Source organism: Tauraco erythrolophus, chromosome 5 (genome assembly GCF_009769465.1).
Source record: "Tauraco erythrolophus isolate bTauEry1 chromosome 5, bTauEry1.pri, whole genome shotgun sequence".
Classification (NCBI taxonomy): domain Eukaryota; kingdom Metazoa; phylum Chordata; class Aves; order Musophagiformes; family Musophagidae; genus Tauraco; species Tauraco erythrolophus.
Window position 1 is genome coordinate 54,666,081 of NC_141469.1, and position 17,154 is coordinate 54,683,234.

Genomic DNA, 17,154 nt, shown 5'->3' on the forward strand with positions numbered 1-17,154 from the left:
GAAATAATTTTAGCAGAGTTGTTTGAAGTCTTACTGCTGAAGTTACGTGGGCTTCCTTGAGTTAAAGTTGCCCCTCTTTTCTGTGATTCAAGGGCCTAAGTTCTCTTTTTTTTTCCCCCCGAGCTTGAGTAGTGTCAACAATTTCAATGCGTAAAGATTTATTGCTAAAATTGTAGAAGACTGAAGATGATAGCAGTGAAATCCTGATTGTAGTTTCAGCTCTTACCATACAAAAATATTTGGATGCATTTGACTACGAATGATCACCTTTACATTTACAGTTTCTTTATGGTGAATGGCAGTGGCAATTGTAAACCAAAACTTTTTTCATACATTAAAATTGTTTCCTTCTGTCTTTGAAGGTTACAGAAAACAGATCAGACCTTGAAGATTTACACCTTTATGCAACTCCTCGGGAGCAACGGTTTCGTAGGTTTGCCAGTTTAGAATTTGAAGGACAGCTATATATGACTCCATATGACTTCATTCAGGCTGTCACAAATGATGAACCCAAACGTAAGCAGGAGTTTTATATTGATAAAATTGCTAGGGAAAATGCCAGTGGTGTATGCTATTTTTCCATTTGCTTTTGATTACTACTTCGGTTTCTGATTGTGGTAAAAAGGTACTGAATTTTATTTTTAATGATGTCCAGGTGCATATGTAGATATCTGTATAATCATTAGTTAAACATTTAAACATTCTTGTCTTAGAGGTCACAGACAGCTCAACAGGCCTGAAAGACAAGAAGTTAATTTGTACTGTTTGCATTGACATGGTTACAGCTCTGGTTTCTTTCTGAGCAGGCTAGTGCTGCTGTGAAACTCTTACCTCCTCCTCTGTGTACTTTCTGTGTAAAGAGGCAGGCAAGATATAAGTTTGCTAAGTAATTTAGTATAACATTGTTTTGCAAATTTTGCCATCTTAAATTGTCATCTGCTATCGTGTTGGGTTTTTTTTTGCCCTACAGAGATTTTATAACCGTATCATGGCTTTCCAGATAACGTGCTCTGAGTAAGAGTTTCAGTCCCCCAGGGGATCCACTTTCCACACTTAAAAGTTGCCAGAGAGTTAACACTATGTGTTAATTAAATTAATGAAAAATAAACTATCAACTTTAGTTCACTTATTTTAACATTTTTGCTTTAAGTATCAAAGAGTGACTAAATAGTAAGGTGAAATATTACAATGCATTTCTGATCCATTTTGATTTCCTGGCCCTCAGGCTTGCAGTGCATTGGTAGCAGCACACAACTTCTGGGGAAAGTGTATCTTTGCTCAGGTGTGACATGTATAATAACTCACCTTAGGTCTTTCTTCCTAACATGTACATCACAAAGCTAATATAGAGAACAGTCAGAAGTAGCTAAAACAATCAGAAGAGAGCTTAAGGCTCTGTGCATATGTTACGTTTTCCCCCTTTGTTCTCTTAACAGTAATCAAACAAGATCACAATTCAGCCATGGCACATCAGTGATCAAAACTTCTATAACTTTTGAATAAAGATTTGATCTCATTATAACAGTGAAGGCAGAAGACAGAGATTAGATGGTGAAAACTTGTAAAACTTTGAAACTCTTACCAGAAAGCAAATCTTCGTTTTCTTTTTTGCTCTGCAGTTAAAAGAGAGGAAGCAGATTCCTTATCACAGAAGCTAATACAAATACACATTAGCACTTTATATCTATTTTCTCTGCCCAGATCTCCAAGTCTTCCTTTTTTTTTGTTACTGTGGAATTGGGTTTCAGCATGTATGATCTTGAAGCATTTGTGCCATATACCGGAGATCAGTTAAAAACCAGTTAATTTTACCTCCATTTTATGACAGTTTGACTGGTCTGAACACGCTTTATGTATGGTTCCCTGTTAAGATTTTTCCATGCTAATGACATTCATGCTTTTTCCTCTCTCACTGAAAGTATTCAGATTTTAAAACAAAAAAAAAACCAGCACGAAACCAAAAAGTGTTAAGCTCACAAGGACATTCAGCTCTCCTCATGCTAAAGGAGAAGAGATCTGGAGTTGAACGGTCAGGCACCCTTCCGAGCTCAGTGTAGCAAACTTTGTTTGTATCAAAATCCTTCCCATGCATCCAGTTCATCTCTGAGACTGAAAGCAAAACTAACCTGGATGTCCTTTAGTTTTATAGACTGGTATGGTATTAGGAATTACATGACTGAAATAATTATTTTAAGGGATACTGTAAGAGGCTGTAACCGAGTAGAAGTGGATGTCTTCATTATAGTGGAAGTCATATTGTCCGGGATGTTTTGACAGAAAGCTGGCAGGTAGGTAGTAGTAGATGAAGTAGATGACCTGCAGGTATTACCACTTCCACCTTCTGATCTCTGACTACGTTTTACTGCAGCTTTGGCCACATACTGCTTTGTCTGTTTGGGCAAGTCTTAATTTTCTGTCTTGCTCTGTTGAAGATAGTCAGTTTAAGGAAAGTATTTTTCTGAACAAAGTAATATGTGCTAAACATCATATTTTGTATTTTCGGATCATTTTGTAAGTTACAAGTTGTAAATAATTGGGTCCATTCAGACAGACCTACTAGAATATCTGTTTTGGAGAAAAAAAAAGAACACTCAGGGTATTTTATGGATGAAGAATAGAAAGGTCTTGAGTTTTGTCAAAAAGCAAAAATGCCCTTTGAAGAGTATTAATAGTAGCTCTTTAGGCCTGCTTTATAGAAAAGCTAATAATACTAGACCTGAATGAGATTTGTGATGGAGTGAATGTGTCTATTGTGATTTATTTACTTTGGAAATCCTGTAAACTCTACAAAAGTCAAGAGGGTGTTCACTTCCTTTTTTGATTAAACACTAACTAATATGGTAAGAATATATTTTCTTTTATAAAACGTAACTTTTAAAACCAGGCAGTTATGATGAAAAATATGAAAAAAATGCTATAGTTAACTTACTGCTTCTGCCTTTATGGTGCAGACTTTCATTTGGGAAAATACAATCTTTTTAAGAATCATGCTTGATACATTTTTATAATCTGAATATATGTTTATATATTTAGCCAATTAAGAGGAAATATATTTTGTTCCCTTTAGCTCTAAGAATAGTAATTTTAGCCTAATGCTGAGCTGTAGAAAGTATGTATACACACATAAATAGTCACTTGGTCATCTAGAAAGAAAATCTATTTAATATATATGAGATTGGGAAATTATCTGATTGGAAAGTTAGATATATTTATTCCTCTGTTTTTGTTTTTGTTTTGTTTTTCTGGTAGGCATAAGCTTATATCAATTTGTATGGAAAAAGGCTCTTTTGTTGGATTTTATTTAGTATTCTGAGTCAAGACTTGAATTGACATTAAAAAGTTAAACTAAAAAGTATGTGAAAATCTGTTAACTCATGTTATGATGTTGCTTGATACAACTCCACCATAGTTGGAGTGGGATTTGCGGACAGCCTTAGTGCTAACCTTTACCAAGATGTAAAACTAGAATTTCGGTGAGTTTCTAACCATGAATTCATGAAAGACCACAGTGAGTAGCTTCTGTATCATCACAATTATTTAACGGAGCATGAAGTTCATAATGAGAAAGGGATTTCTAATACCACACGGTCTTTTGCTCTATAAAAATGAGCCTTTACCAACCAAAATGTTATGAACACATAACATGTTTGTACCTTTGTGAATTCTGATATTCACAGTGCTTTATCTTAATATTGAATCTGTGCAAATCTGTCTGGAGAGGGTGGTGACAAATCTCAAGTTTTGAATCCCTGGATGGATGTGAACAATTGTTGTTGAATGCCAGTATCTCTTTCTGCTCCTGGAGTCTGTCAAGTAAGGTGTTAGGAAGAAAGCAACTGTTCAGTCTTACTCATCATCAGTTTGCAGTGTTAACGAGCAGTTCCAGCTCTGAACTGGAGGCCCTCTTCAGCTCCTCTGTTAAAATTACTTAAAAAAATTGAGCCTGTCAAATGCTGTAAAAGGGAACATCAATCTGAGTTATTAGGAATAGCTGAAAAGAATCTTAGCATCTGGTGGAGTTTCAAGGATTTTTTTCTGTATTGGCTTTAAAAAGTATGAGTGGTCCCTGAAGCAGGGGCCAGAATCCAGGTCTCCCTACAATCTGCATTGTAATACCACTGATTCTATATAATTGTTTCAGAATATTGATACCACAGGTTAGCATGAATGCCCTCTATTTCCTGTTTAGTGTTTTAGTGGTGTATTTTGGAGGTAGAAAGTCTTTTCTCTCACTGAAGTGGAGCTGGATTTAAAACTGTACATCTGAATTGGTTCTTTAAAGTTAGGAGTTTAGGTATGTATTAAGCTAACTGTTTTTTTAATAACATAAAGAGAATTTTTGGAACTAGGTTAAAGATTAGCCTGGTGCAAAGCAGGGAAAATATTTCTTCTTTGGCTAGAAAACACAGTATAGATGCACTTTATTTTTTATGACACCACATTGGCATAACTGAATTCTGTACATTCATAACTTTGTCTTTTGTTGCAGATGCTAAAAAGTGGCGATCCCTTTCAAAGCAGGTGGGCAATAATTCCTGTGCTATCTTATAACCATAGATCTGGCTCCAGTTACTTTCTTACATGATGTAATCTTGGGGTCACAACAGAAAGTAGAGTTTATCCTTATTAGAAAAAACACCCCAAACGCTTTAATTTCTTCTTTTTGCCACTTCAGACACAGTTGAATGAAACTTAGACTCAGAAGCTCAAAGATACTTGAGCAGCTGTGCCTGTTATGTTGGATTTACTGACTTTCTCAAGCCTCTGTCGATTCCTTCCTCAGCCCGTATCTGACTGAATTTCACTAGTGCCTCAATGTAACAGGTGTATCCAAAGCTACCTGAAATACTCATGCCACTCTCTACCATTTGTGATGTTGAAGTGCCTCTTACATTTTATTTTTTTTACATTTGTATAACTGCAAGAGGACTCTGTCTGTATCCCTGTGTTTTAAGTACATTCATATTCATGGGTGAAGTTTGCTTTAGTTCAGGTTGAGTGTTTTAAAAGAACAATTGCTTGGAGTTTGTATGAAAACCTTACTGAAATCCAGGGGGACTTATCCTTGGCTTCAGTGAATATGGGCATGGTGAGTAATTTCAGCAAAAAATATGTTACATGTCTCTCTTCAACTCTGCAAACACTTAGTATTCATGGAGATTTACTCAGATGAGCAATTCTTGGATTAATCATGTGTGCAAAATTTATATATGTGCTTGAGTAATTCCAAAGTCACTGTGGTAGACTGAAGTTAAATTAACTGGTAGATTTGCATGCAGTTCCTTGTCTTTTGTCTTGATTTCCTAGCATTTACTCATAATCTGATAACTACTTCATTAAATATTTAGATATATATCTTTTGTCTTTTCCAAATCTTTTTTTTTTTTAGGAACTGAATCAGATCCTTATGGAGACGCCACCAGTTTGGAAAGGGTCATCCAAACTTTTCCGTAATCTTAATGAGAAAGGTAGGGGATAAGAATTTATTTTCCTGAACCAAATTATTGCTTGTAATAATCTGTTGTTACTGAAGTAATGTACTTTAATCTGAGTCACATCTTCAAGCAGATAAAAAGTGTTTGTTTCCATTTTACGGAGGAAAATGTTCCCTTTAGTCTCTACAGTGTTTTAATCATGCCATCTTACAGCTAGCCTCTGCAAGGGAATTGGTATCTCAGAGTATGTTAAGCTAATGTTTGAATGATTCAAGTTCAATTTGTCTTAATGGCAGTCTTGATTCAGCAATATCTTATTGCAGTTTTCTGCCAGTGAAATTCTACAGAAGTTGATGGAATTAAGAGGACTCAAAACTGGCAGAATAAGTTGGTAAAATTGGTAATAAACTTCAGCACTTACACAGCTTTTTGACATGCTTTACAAAAAAGTGAGTTCTGTTATTTTATAGATAATATAAGAAGAGATGATGAGTCTTAAGACTGATAAGGTCATTCAGTAAGCCAGTGACATGGGGTGGGAATTGAATTCATGTCTCCTTCATTCTGATTTAGTGCTTATTTAGTACATGACATGCATACTCCAAGATTAGTTTACTCGTTTTCTTTAAAACATGCACATTTTGATACGGAGCAAGTAACAAAGGCCTATGTCCATTTATTTTGCTATAGATTCATTTAAATCAGATGAGGTACATAGGTTTATACTAGTTGTCCTTAAGTCTTATTTTTGTTTTACCCTTGAGTGAGCTCCATCTCTTCTTTCTGATCTTGGTGTAAGCTTTTCTTTCTCTTCAATCATAATTTCAGAGCCTCTCTCCCATAACACTCAGAGCAATCAACCAGAAATATCTGTCTACAGCTACAATATACCAGTACAAACAACAGGAAAGAAAGCTTTCAAGGCCTTTTGTATTGCTGTCTTCATACCTGTGACAGACCACTTGACAATTGCACTTCCTTCCTCCATTTTACAACAAAGAAGGTGTCATCAAACAAACAAAAATACATATTTACGCTTATTGACTGGCTATTAAAGAACATGTTGCATCACTGCATGAGAACCTTTGAGGTATCTGATTTCTTGATAGCTACTTGTCAAAACAGATTCAACTAGGCCTTTGAAAACTAATTTCTGCAAGCTGCTGTATAAAATCAAGAAGATAAAGCATAGAGCTTTATTTATTTACTTAAATGCCTGCATTTAATCTTTGCTAATCTTTGGTGTGTAGCCATGTGTAAATTGAGGAAAAGAGTAGGGGTGATATTAAAAATACTTAGTAGCCTTCCTAACTAGATCTACTAGCAGTAGTAAAATCTTAGTTCTAGAGACTTAAATTTTCTCTTGAATCAGAAGATGGGAAAATACTTTTTTTTTTTAATGAGTGAAGTGGACATTGGTAGGGCAGCATTTCAGCTAGTAAAGGTTAAGGGGTTTAGTGATTCTTTCTAGTGTGTGATTAGGTTCCAAAGACAATTTAGTTAACTATCGGTCTTCTGTATTGTATTAACATTCCAGTCTATGGAATATCTGTGAAGATCTCTGTGGTTAGCTATTTTTTACTTTTATTTTTGAGGATGGGAGACATTCTTCTCCGCTTTAAGGACAATTGGCTCTTAGGGACAAGTATTGTATGGCAGAATGTTTGGGGAGGCATTTGGACAGTGGTATCTAAGAGAAATACAGTTGAGATTTTCATATTTCAGCTATTCAAGAGGAGAGAAAGTTCTCTTGAGTATTATTTCAGGACATAATTAATTTAGAACTTTTTGTGCTGTAAATATTAGTAGAAAATGCCAAAGTTTCTTACTTTGGCAGTGTTAGAAGTGTTGATGTTAAATGTATTCAATAAATATAACATCTAAATGGATGATACAATGTTTGAGTTTTAATTTTATAGGTTTTCAGTGAAAAAAAAAAGAGATTACTATTCACACAATTTGTCACATACTCAGTTAAGTCAGATTTTTAAGGGTATTTAAACATCCAAAGATGTAGCTGTTGTTAGGAAAACTTTTGCACCTGACTTGGACTGAAATCAAGGAGACAGCCAGCAACTTTTGGAAATCACAGCTGATAGACATCTTTACTCTTAGTCATCTAAGTATTTTTTTTTAACTCTTTTGAAACAGTCTAACACTGTGGACTGGCTTAACATTTTTGGTTTTGCAGGACAGACAAAATCAGTTGGTCAGAAATCAGGAACCAGTTTTGCTAGTTTAGCCTTGGAGATTATTAGAGCTAAGGGCCTTTGGGAGAGCTGCGAGTCATTGTTTTCAGTTCTTACTGAACTATAAGATGCTTCTCTTCTGTGGTACTAAGGGCATTCTACAAGGTTATCTCTTCACCCCAGAGCTAGTAAAGCAGAAATACAGCTTAGGGTACCAGACACACTATCCTGGATATTGGCTTCAGCGCTGGTTTAAATTTTGCTTCAATCACTTCTGAAGAGAAAAGGAAGTACCATTCCACGCCATTATTGCCTTTTGACATGTAACAAAAGATGAAAAGCTTAGAATATATTCCTTACAGATCTTCTGAATGTAGAAGAAGAGACAGTACAAATGTCTCTTAACAGGCTTTAAAAATATTTAACAAAATTTACACATTTGTTTAGAAAGAGTTTTAATATAAATTTCAGGTGGTGATTATGAAAATGTGCATATAAAGACAACTCAAAAGCCCAAATCTATGCTTTCATAAGTAACATGAGGCCAAGTTTTCAATTAATATAGGACATGCACTTACAAAGCACATATTAAAGTTAAGAATTGTATTCAAATGGTATGTATCAGGAGGGAGCACTATTAACGTTCTCATACTGTTAGAGAGTGTTGTCATGAATTATTGGTGAGATTTTCAGAAAGAAAATTGAATAAATCGTTTATATTAGCTTCTAAGAATCTAGCCAGCTTCTGTTTAATGAGCCATTCTCCACTGACTGTAGTTGTTTATTTGCCATATTTATTGTATTCCTCCCCTAAAATACTCAAAACCAAACCCGAACAAAAAAAAATACCCCACAGATCAGTGTTTTAGACAAATAACTCATTGACCAGGTTGAATACAGTCACATGCACACAAATACGAATATGCATATGCAAATGTACAAAAATTCTCCTTACACATAGATTTCATGTTTCCAGGTTTAGGATGTGAAGACAAGGTGAAACTAATATGACATAACCTTTTTTTTCTTTTTTTTTGTCTTCAGGTGTGATATCTTACACAGAATATTTATTCCTCTTATGTATTTTAACAAGTAAGTGGTTTTGGAGAAAAAAAAAAACCCAAACAAAACTTCCTTACAAATTTCAAAGCTCTAAATGTGTTACTCTACGTTACAATACTCTGTTTTTTTTTTCTGCTTTCCTGTATATCCCAATACGGAAGAAAATGTATCATGTCCATTTGAACCTCTCCCATCCTCCTGGAATCTTGTGTTATGTTTTATTTAAGTGCTTTATTATCTAGAACACCTTTTACTGACTGTTGAGAAAGTTGAGCCATACACTTCACCTAAACCCCAGTTAAGAGCTTAACTTTATTTTCTTCTTGGAAATTCCTACAAAATTTCTAGCTGAATTTACCGAAGTTCATAAAGGACATTGGATAGAGGGAGTAGAGAAAGATAAACATTATTACTAGTTTGTTTTACCTATTCATGCATAATGGGTGACATCAATGAGACAATGATAAACTATAAAATCTGTCAAATTAGAGTAAATGTTTGTTAGGAAACATTAACAAAATTGAATAAATTGAATTCTTCTACCACTCATAAAAACAAAGTTGAAGAACTTATAGCTAGAGTAAACTAAGCCTGATAGAGACTTTGTTTTGATATTTTAAGGGGTGTTTCTTGGGAAGGAGCGAAGTGTTTTATTTTGTCTTTTCTTTGTATGTAATTAAAACATTTTTGTTGGATTCATTAGTTTTTTTTCCAGATATGGTTTGGATTCTTATTGTGAATCGGAGCAGGAATTTGACCCTGGACCTTTACAGTCCCTAACTGCTGGATCAGTGGATATTCCTCCATCATTTCTTTGTTATCTGGACTACCTTTTGTCCATAATTCGTTCATGTTGCAAATCATTGAGTATCACCAAAATGTCGCCTAAAGGCTTCTTCTACAGTTAGCTTCAGAGTCTCCATGTTTCAGAAATAATTTGAAATTCTAACCTGATTTCAGTGACTCTAAGCATATAAACAAGAAAATTCTGAGTTTCCTTCAACACATCATTTGTTTTCATCATAGCTGCATCCTCTACCTTTTTTGCAAAACTTTTAAAAATGTCTTTTAGAACACTGTGTTTTCAAGGAAAATTTATTTTCTACAAATTTGTGGGCTTTAACATAAAAAGGACTCTAGTTATGAACAAACACTTTTAACTACCCAACCAGCCATTACTGTGAGATATTTTTCTTGGATATTTTACGTTCTATTTCTACTGTCTGTTTCCCCTAACCTATGAATTTGTTAGCATGCCTTCTGTTTTCATAAGATGGATAAAATTGTTTTACAGATGTTATGATTTGCATTTACTGTATATACAAATGTACTAATTTAAATTAGTTGAGGATATGGCTTTTATAAACAGAAACCAAATAACTTCTTACAGTTTTGTATTTGCTTTCTTTCCAAGCAAATAAATGATTGAATAGCAGGGGTTTTTTTTGACAGAGCCTCATGCAGGTTTTAGAATCGCTTTCAACATGTTTGATACTGATGGCAATGAGATGGTGGACAAAAAGGAATTCTTAGTGGTACGTATATTTTCAGTCTTTGAATATTTTGATGTAATCTTGAAATTCATTTTTTTGTCTAAATTGAGACTCATGATGATGTCAATAATCATGAGAACGCGAGCTATTCTTCACTGACTATAGTTGTTTATTTGCCTTATTTAATGTAAATAGTAAATGTAGTGTAAATAATATCTCCTTACTGCAGTGCATGGGTGTGTTTTATATAACGATATTTGAATCTTAAGTCCAGTTTTTATTCTGGATCTTTTTAATTGCTGCTGCCTTCACAGATAATTAGGCCGTTAAAGCAATATGGCTATATCAATGGTCAACAGAATTACTTAATTGCCATAATGATGGAGGGGCTTGTGAAAGAATCTTTTCCTGGGAGACCACTTCATTTTGTCAGTCAGTCATCTTATAATCCCAGATGACCTGAAAATATTGACCGACATAATGTAACACTATCATCTGTTTTGGACAAGATTTGTAACGAAATAAAATGTACTGTACATATATCTAGTTCAGCCCATGAAATCAATATGCTGAAGCAGTTTTCTGAGTTGGGGTTCAGTGATTTCTTGTTAAGGAGAATATTCCTGATAGCAAAATTGACTTTGAGCTGAGTAATTTTCATGTGCTTTGGAACAGTTGATGGGACACCTAGAACTTGGCAGTAGTTTTGTTGCATCAAAGATTTTGTTACATTACAAATCTGAGTTACAGTATTTTTCAGACTAGAGCATTACTCAGTTTATTGCTTGAAAAAAGAAGTTCTGTGAATTCTTCTTCACTGAACTTTCCTCAGTTCTTCTTTTCAAAGAACTGATACACAACCAAGTGAGTGATATCTGAGATCTGGGGGACTTGTTTTCTGGTAGCATAGCTTAAGCAGGACAGGTCTCATTTATTTTTGAAGCTGTCACCACTTGCAAATTGTGACATCATTTTTGTATTCTGATATTAAATGTTCACATTCTTATATTTGCATCTCCTACGGTTAGGGGAAGAAGCCAGCAAAGATTGGATTAATTAGTCAAAAGAAAAATAGAAGAAGGAGGAAAAAAGAAACAGGAAAAAAAAAGTCTTTCATGATTTCATAAAACAGAATGTGGTGGAATAGATCGACAACGTCCAACGCAACTGCTAAGTGGGAGGAAATTGAAGCAGGAAGCTTTGTCTTTCAGAAACTGATGCTTCAAATGAAATCAAATAAGAGTATAAGGCAGGAAGCAAGGACAACATTTAACTATGGATATTGCACCTTTCTTTCTAACTATGCTTTTATAGTCTTCTTCACGTGCTGCTTTTTATTTGTTCTCTGTCATGGTCCCTGATAAAAAGTTTTCCTTCTTATTCTTTTCCTGTTACCAGACATGGTGGATAGAAGAAAAAAAGGAGAATTTTCAAACATTAGATACACTGTTCTCCACCAATTATTGTATTTAACAAATTTGTATAGATTAAACCTGACCCTAAGTCTGCTTGATTACTACCCTTCAAAAATTAGATCAAAACCCATAAGTCAGAATGCTAGATCTGAAGTGAGAAGGACTAAAATAGATAGGTAGGTAGGCAGATAGATAATGCCAGTTTAAGTAAAAGTACATAACGAAAATAAAAGTTGAGTCAGTGATCCTGCAGCTGTGATAGACCTGGCCCCAGAACATACATTTGGCATCTATACTCACCTTGCTTGGTTATGCTTCATCTCCTGTTTGCCTGGAAGCAGGAGACTGTAAATGTTCCAGCTGAACTATATCCAGCATTTGCAAAATGCTTCTCCACTGATTACAGTCATCTATCATAAAATTGGAAGTATTGCTAATACTATTCAGTTTTGCAAATAAAGAGACCTTGAAGAGATTGATGTAGGGATCACCTATGTGATTATTGAAGAGTACGTGTAGTGAAGAGTTGAAAAATACTTAATTTTTCTGATAACAGCTTTAGCGTTTTTGTAAACTAATTCCATGGTGTTTGTGCTTTCCTCTTTGCTTATGTCATAAGGGTGAGGTCAGAGAACAGAGGGATTATTTTCCCTTGTTGCAGGAGATCTTGTTTTCACTGCTTTCAGCAGTCAGTCTCATTATCTTATTTCAAACAATGTTCCTATGAAAGTACTCCTAGATCCTTTTTGCATTCACTTTTCTACTCACTGGTATCCTATAGCACTCCCTCTGAACAAAAGATCCATTTCCAGTTTAGCAAGTGCTTTAATGATGAATGCAACAGAAACCTACTCCCTTTGCCTCTGTGGCAGGGGAAATACATCCAAGGATGCCTTGCTTTTTACCAGTCTTTTTCGATTTTTCAGTTACTGCCACTCTTCTCTCCCTTTTGATGCCTTGTCACTTTACTTTTCACAAGGTATTTTCTTTCTACTTTTCTCTCTTCATTTACCTTTCTTCTTTCCCTAGTATTGGGTTGCAAACTGCGTAGTACTCTAGGCCGTCCAGCTAGATGTCCTATCATGACTCTTCTTGTCAGCATAGGTTACAGTAATTTATGCCTGTAGATTTTTAAAAATTAGAAAAAACATACCAAGGTTTGTGAATTGATCCTGTACTCAAAAATAGATACAGTGAAACACACGATATTCTGGTCTGTATTTGCCTTATAGGCAATTCCAGAACACAGTAGTCAATTTTGGAAATTCGTAAAACGTTATCTATAAATGAATTTGCTATTTAATTGCTAGACTGTGTTCATTTATTCCAATGTTGTTATACTTTAACAGTAGAGTTTGCTGATCCCTTTGTCTTAGTCATCTGCCTTCTCTGAAATATGGTATTCTGAAATTAAATTTGGAAAATTTACTTGCAAAATTTATCACACACGTTCTGTCTTTCCCATTCTGATCCCCAGGGAGTTCTCTGTGCATGTCATTACAGTATCAGGTTTTTATCAGGCTTCTAGTAGGTAAAATCAGGTCTCTGAAGTGACTGACACAATTGTGTCTGAATGCCATGATATTTGGTTCTGAAAATACCATATACTAGATTGGACAAATTTGTCAGCCATAGTGTTTATTCTTTTTCCAGCCCACTTTGATATTACCAAATGCTACAAGTTGCAGCACAATATTTTCACATGCAATTTTTGAAAAACTGAAGATCAGTGTAGAGATGTAGATGGCATCATAGTTCATACTGCTCTCTCTTGCTGTGAAAAATAACAGTGACACTTTTTTCTAATGGTTTTGGAATATTAATAAATATTACTATAAATAAAAAAATATATATAAAACAGATACTTACAAAAAAGATAAGTACAGACCTGTTCTTACTCTGAAGACTTTATAATTTCCAAAAATAAATATGCTCAAGAATCTGTATGTTTTAAATCTTGTATTTGAGGTTTTCTCAGAAGTCATGTTTAAAGCTCTTAATGTAGTGAAAGTTGTGAAAGCGGTATTTTACAAGACCTGAAGGTATTCTTTGAACAGACTTGGGGGAAAAAAAAAAGGGTACTTGATAAATTACTCTTGAATAGTAGTTTGTTGCTGATAAAGGGGAATGTTTCACCCCCACCAGGTGTTTCTACCCCTCCCTTGCGCCAGCAGGAGTATGAACTGATGTGGTTGGAAGGTAACAGTATGAAAAAAAGATTGATCCAGCTGACCACATAGCCACACAGATACTAATTAGTACCCTGCAAGAAAGGATGTGCCTTGAGGTGGTGAAAAAGGCTGGAACTCCCCATTTTTGTATAGGCTGGATTGGCTAAAATGTAAAGCTAAATAGGATGTTCTTAGTATTGTGCTGCCAAATAGAATTATTAGCCTTACTTTGTGGAAAAAATATTTCCTTTTTCCCTTTAATGTGATGGTTAAGGTCACAGAAGGAACATGAAGGCATGAATATGAACAATAAAGCATCATTGAAACAATAAAGCATCATTGAAACTGATATTTTAGTAAAGAACTACATTTTAATACTGTTTGCAGTGTTGCTCACAATGAATGATTGTTATGCATGTGAAATAGCCTGAAAACTAAGTAAGAACGAAAAGACTTCTTTTTTTTTAGCTGCAAGAGATTTTCAGGAAAAAAAATGAGAAGAGAGAAAGAAAAGGAGACGAAGAAAAACGTGCAATGCTGGTGAGAAAAATTAAAAACAGTTGCAGTTTGTAGTTGGTTTGTTTTCTTTGATGCAGGACAAAATTGTGTGTGTATATATTTCACTAATCACTTCCAATTTTTTTTTAAACAATACACTTGTATCATTAAAAGAGTATGCATTACTTTATATATAGAAAAAAAGTGTTTAACCTAAACTGCAGCTGTTGAAAAAAAATAGTTAAGTGGTCTATAGAAAGGAAAAATTAATGTTTAAATATTGTATCACATATTATGACAGTAGCATTGATTCCATTTGGAATCTATAAATCTAGGAAAAAGTGAATAGTAATGACCCAGTGTTATTGTTAGAGTAGTATCACAGAACCATAGAATGGTTAGAGTTGGAAGGGACCTCAAAGATCATCTAGTTCCAACCCCCCTGCCATGGGCAGTGACACCCTCCACTACACCAGGTTGCCCAAAGCCTCATCCAACCTGGCCTTGAACACTTCCAGGGATGGGGCATCTACAACTTCTCTGGGCAACCTGTTCCAGTACCTCACCACCCTCTGAGTGAAAAATTTCTTCCTTATATCTAATCTAAATCTGCCCTCTTTCAGTTTAAATCCATTGCCCCTTGTCCTATCACTACATGCCCTTGTAAAAAGCCCCTCTCCAGCTTTCCTGTAGGCCCCCTTTAGGTACTGGAAGGCTGCTATAAGATTGCTCCAGAGCCTTCTCTTCTCCAGGCTGAACAGTCCCAACTCTCTCAGCCTGTCTTCATAGCAGAGGTGTTCCAGCCCTCTGTAAGGCTGTGAAATAATAATAATAATAATAATAATAATAATAATAATAATAATAATAATAATAATAATAATGCAAAATGTTTTTAGTTGTTTATATTATCCGAATAGATTTTTGCAGAATATTGAATACTCATTCTTATATAATGTCAAATTTGCATTTCTTATATGCGTAAGAAAGGTAAGTCAGAAATAGACAAGTCTGTGGTAGTTTGTCTGGAGGATGGCAGCAGTAGCAGGAACTTCTTTTACTGTTAAAATCAGATCTTGGTCAAGCCCACAGCAGAAAAAAAAAGGTTCATTTGTGTATTTATGCCAAAAATTCCTTATTGTAAGAAATATTTTGACATCTCTGCAAAGCTTCTCATAGTGCTCATTATCCTTTGGGACCGTAGATGCTTGATCTCACATCTTTGTCCCTGAAACCATAGGAAGTTTGAATTTCAAGAATTAATACTTTTTAAGCCTTTGCTGAGCATAAAAGGGACCTTTTCTTCCCATCCAGAAAGACCTATCCTTCTCAGCTTTTCAAAACTGTAGGTCAATTGTTGAATCTATCACACACTGTTTATTCTTAACAAAGGAAACTTAGACACAAAGGAAGAGCTTTTGGAAAAAGTAAAGATTACAACATGGAACATTTCTCCTCAGAGTAATCTCTGCAGCTCTTTACTTCTCTTTTGAAAATTTGAAAAATGAGATTGAATATAAACCATTTTTTCTTCACTGTCATTTTAAAAGCAAACAAATAAACTCTAATAATATAGAAAAGAAAGATTTGCTTGTCTTAACCTATTCTGTTGTCTTTTCCCCCCTCCTCCTCCTTCCTTTTGACTTCATTCTGACATGTGATACTTGGCTTGGCCCGTTTTTGCTGTATGTCAGCGTCTTCAACTTTATGGATATCATACTTCTACTAACAGTGTATGTACTCTGTTAATTAATTTTCAATTTATGCAGTCTTCACCAGTGAGATGAAATAATATGCTATAAGAAATTTACTATATTTATCTTTTTCATCAAGTAAATTACTTTTGCTAATCAGTAAAAATGTGATGAATCTTTACTTGCGTAAAGGTTGTGCATGCTTGTTGTGTGTGTTGTGAAACAGGCAATTCTACCAGGAGAAACGGTTTCTCTATTTTTGTAAAATGAAGGAAACGGTATTTTTAGGGGAAAGGACAAAATATATCTTAAGAAATTATAGACTTATTTTCATTAACATATGTAAATTAAGTCATCCTGCATAAGTCATTTGATCCAGGTCTGTCTTCTCCCCTCGTGTAAAACGTGAAGAAATAATTAGTCAAATGAATCCTTCACCTCTTTGCGCCGCGTTCCCCTCCCCTCCCAAAAAAAAAGAAACCAGAAGAGAGCATTTGTATTTTTCTGCTTCACTTACAGAACAAATAAATAAGAACTAGAATAGAATTTTGGAGAAAATAGTCCCTGTATTATGTAGATGACAGTAAACTTATTTTCAATAATTTTTGAGGAGTTTTACAGCAGAAGTAAAACTATTGTAAAAAAAAAGACTGATTTGCTGTTAAAATAGAAGAATTAAACTTGTTTTGGTATGATTATTGTGATATTCAAAGTGAAGGGAGGGAACCTACAAGAATTAGATGACTAGTGAAATTCCAGTTTTAAAGTCTGTTTCTTTATATAATAATTCATGGGAATGCACAGATTTCTTTCCTGTGAAGTTAGCACATAAAATTTGGGCAATTGAATGAAAAGGTGCAGTGACATGATCTAGATGCTGCAATGTTGCGAGAATAATGTAGTAGGAAATAGGAGGCCTTAAGATTCAAGGGATTTTAGATCAGGCTGGTAGATCAGGATTTTACATCAGTGAAAGATGCTGTGCAGTGGTTGCCATATCCTTGTGCTGTCTCCTGTTTAAACTGAAACCAAACTAGTTAGGCTTTCTTACTCATATAATAATTCTCAGCTTTAGTAAAAAATCTCCTTCTAGTCTCTAGCCACATCCAAACTCTTTATCAGAATGGTGCCCAGGTGCGCATCGTCCTTTTCTGCCCTCCTGCTACCTGAATGGAGACCTCTGCACAAAGTAAAGTCAGA

The 17,154-nt window shown here is 34.8% G+C and overlaps 1 protein-coding gene across 2 annotated transcripts in view; it reads left to right on the top strand.

Moving 5' to 3' along the window:
• Window positions 1–17,154, top strand: part of MICU3 (mitochondrial calcium uptake 3) — a 54,927-nt gene that overhangs the window by 13,198 nt on the left and 24,575 nt on the right. For both annotated transcript variants that reach the window (XM_086611737.1, XM_086611738.1), the window contains exons 2-8: window positions 363–516; window positions 4,490–4,521; window positions 5,390–5,468; window positions 8,669–8,716; window positions 10,139–10,221; window positions 14,234–14,305; window positions 15,955–15,993. In XM_086611737.1, coding sequence (XP_086467863.1) covers window positions 363–516; window positions 4,490–4,521; window positions 5,390–5,468; window positions 8,669–8,716; window positions 10,139–10,221; window positions 14,234–14,305; window positions 15,955–15,993 — 507 coding nt within the window. The remainder of the gene's footprint in view (window positions 1–362; window positions 517–4,489; window positions 4,522–5,389; window positions 5,469–8,668; window positions 8,717–10,138; window positions 10,222–14,233; window positions 14,306–15,954; window positions 15,994–17,154) is intronic.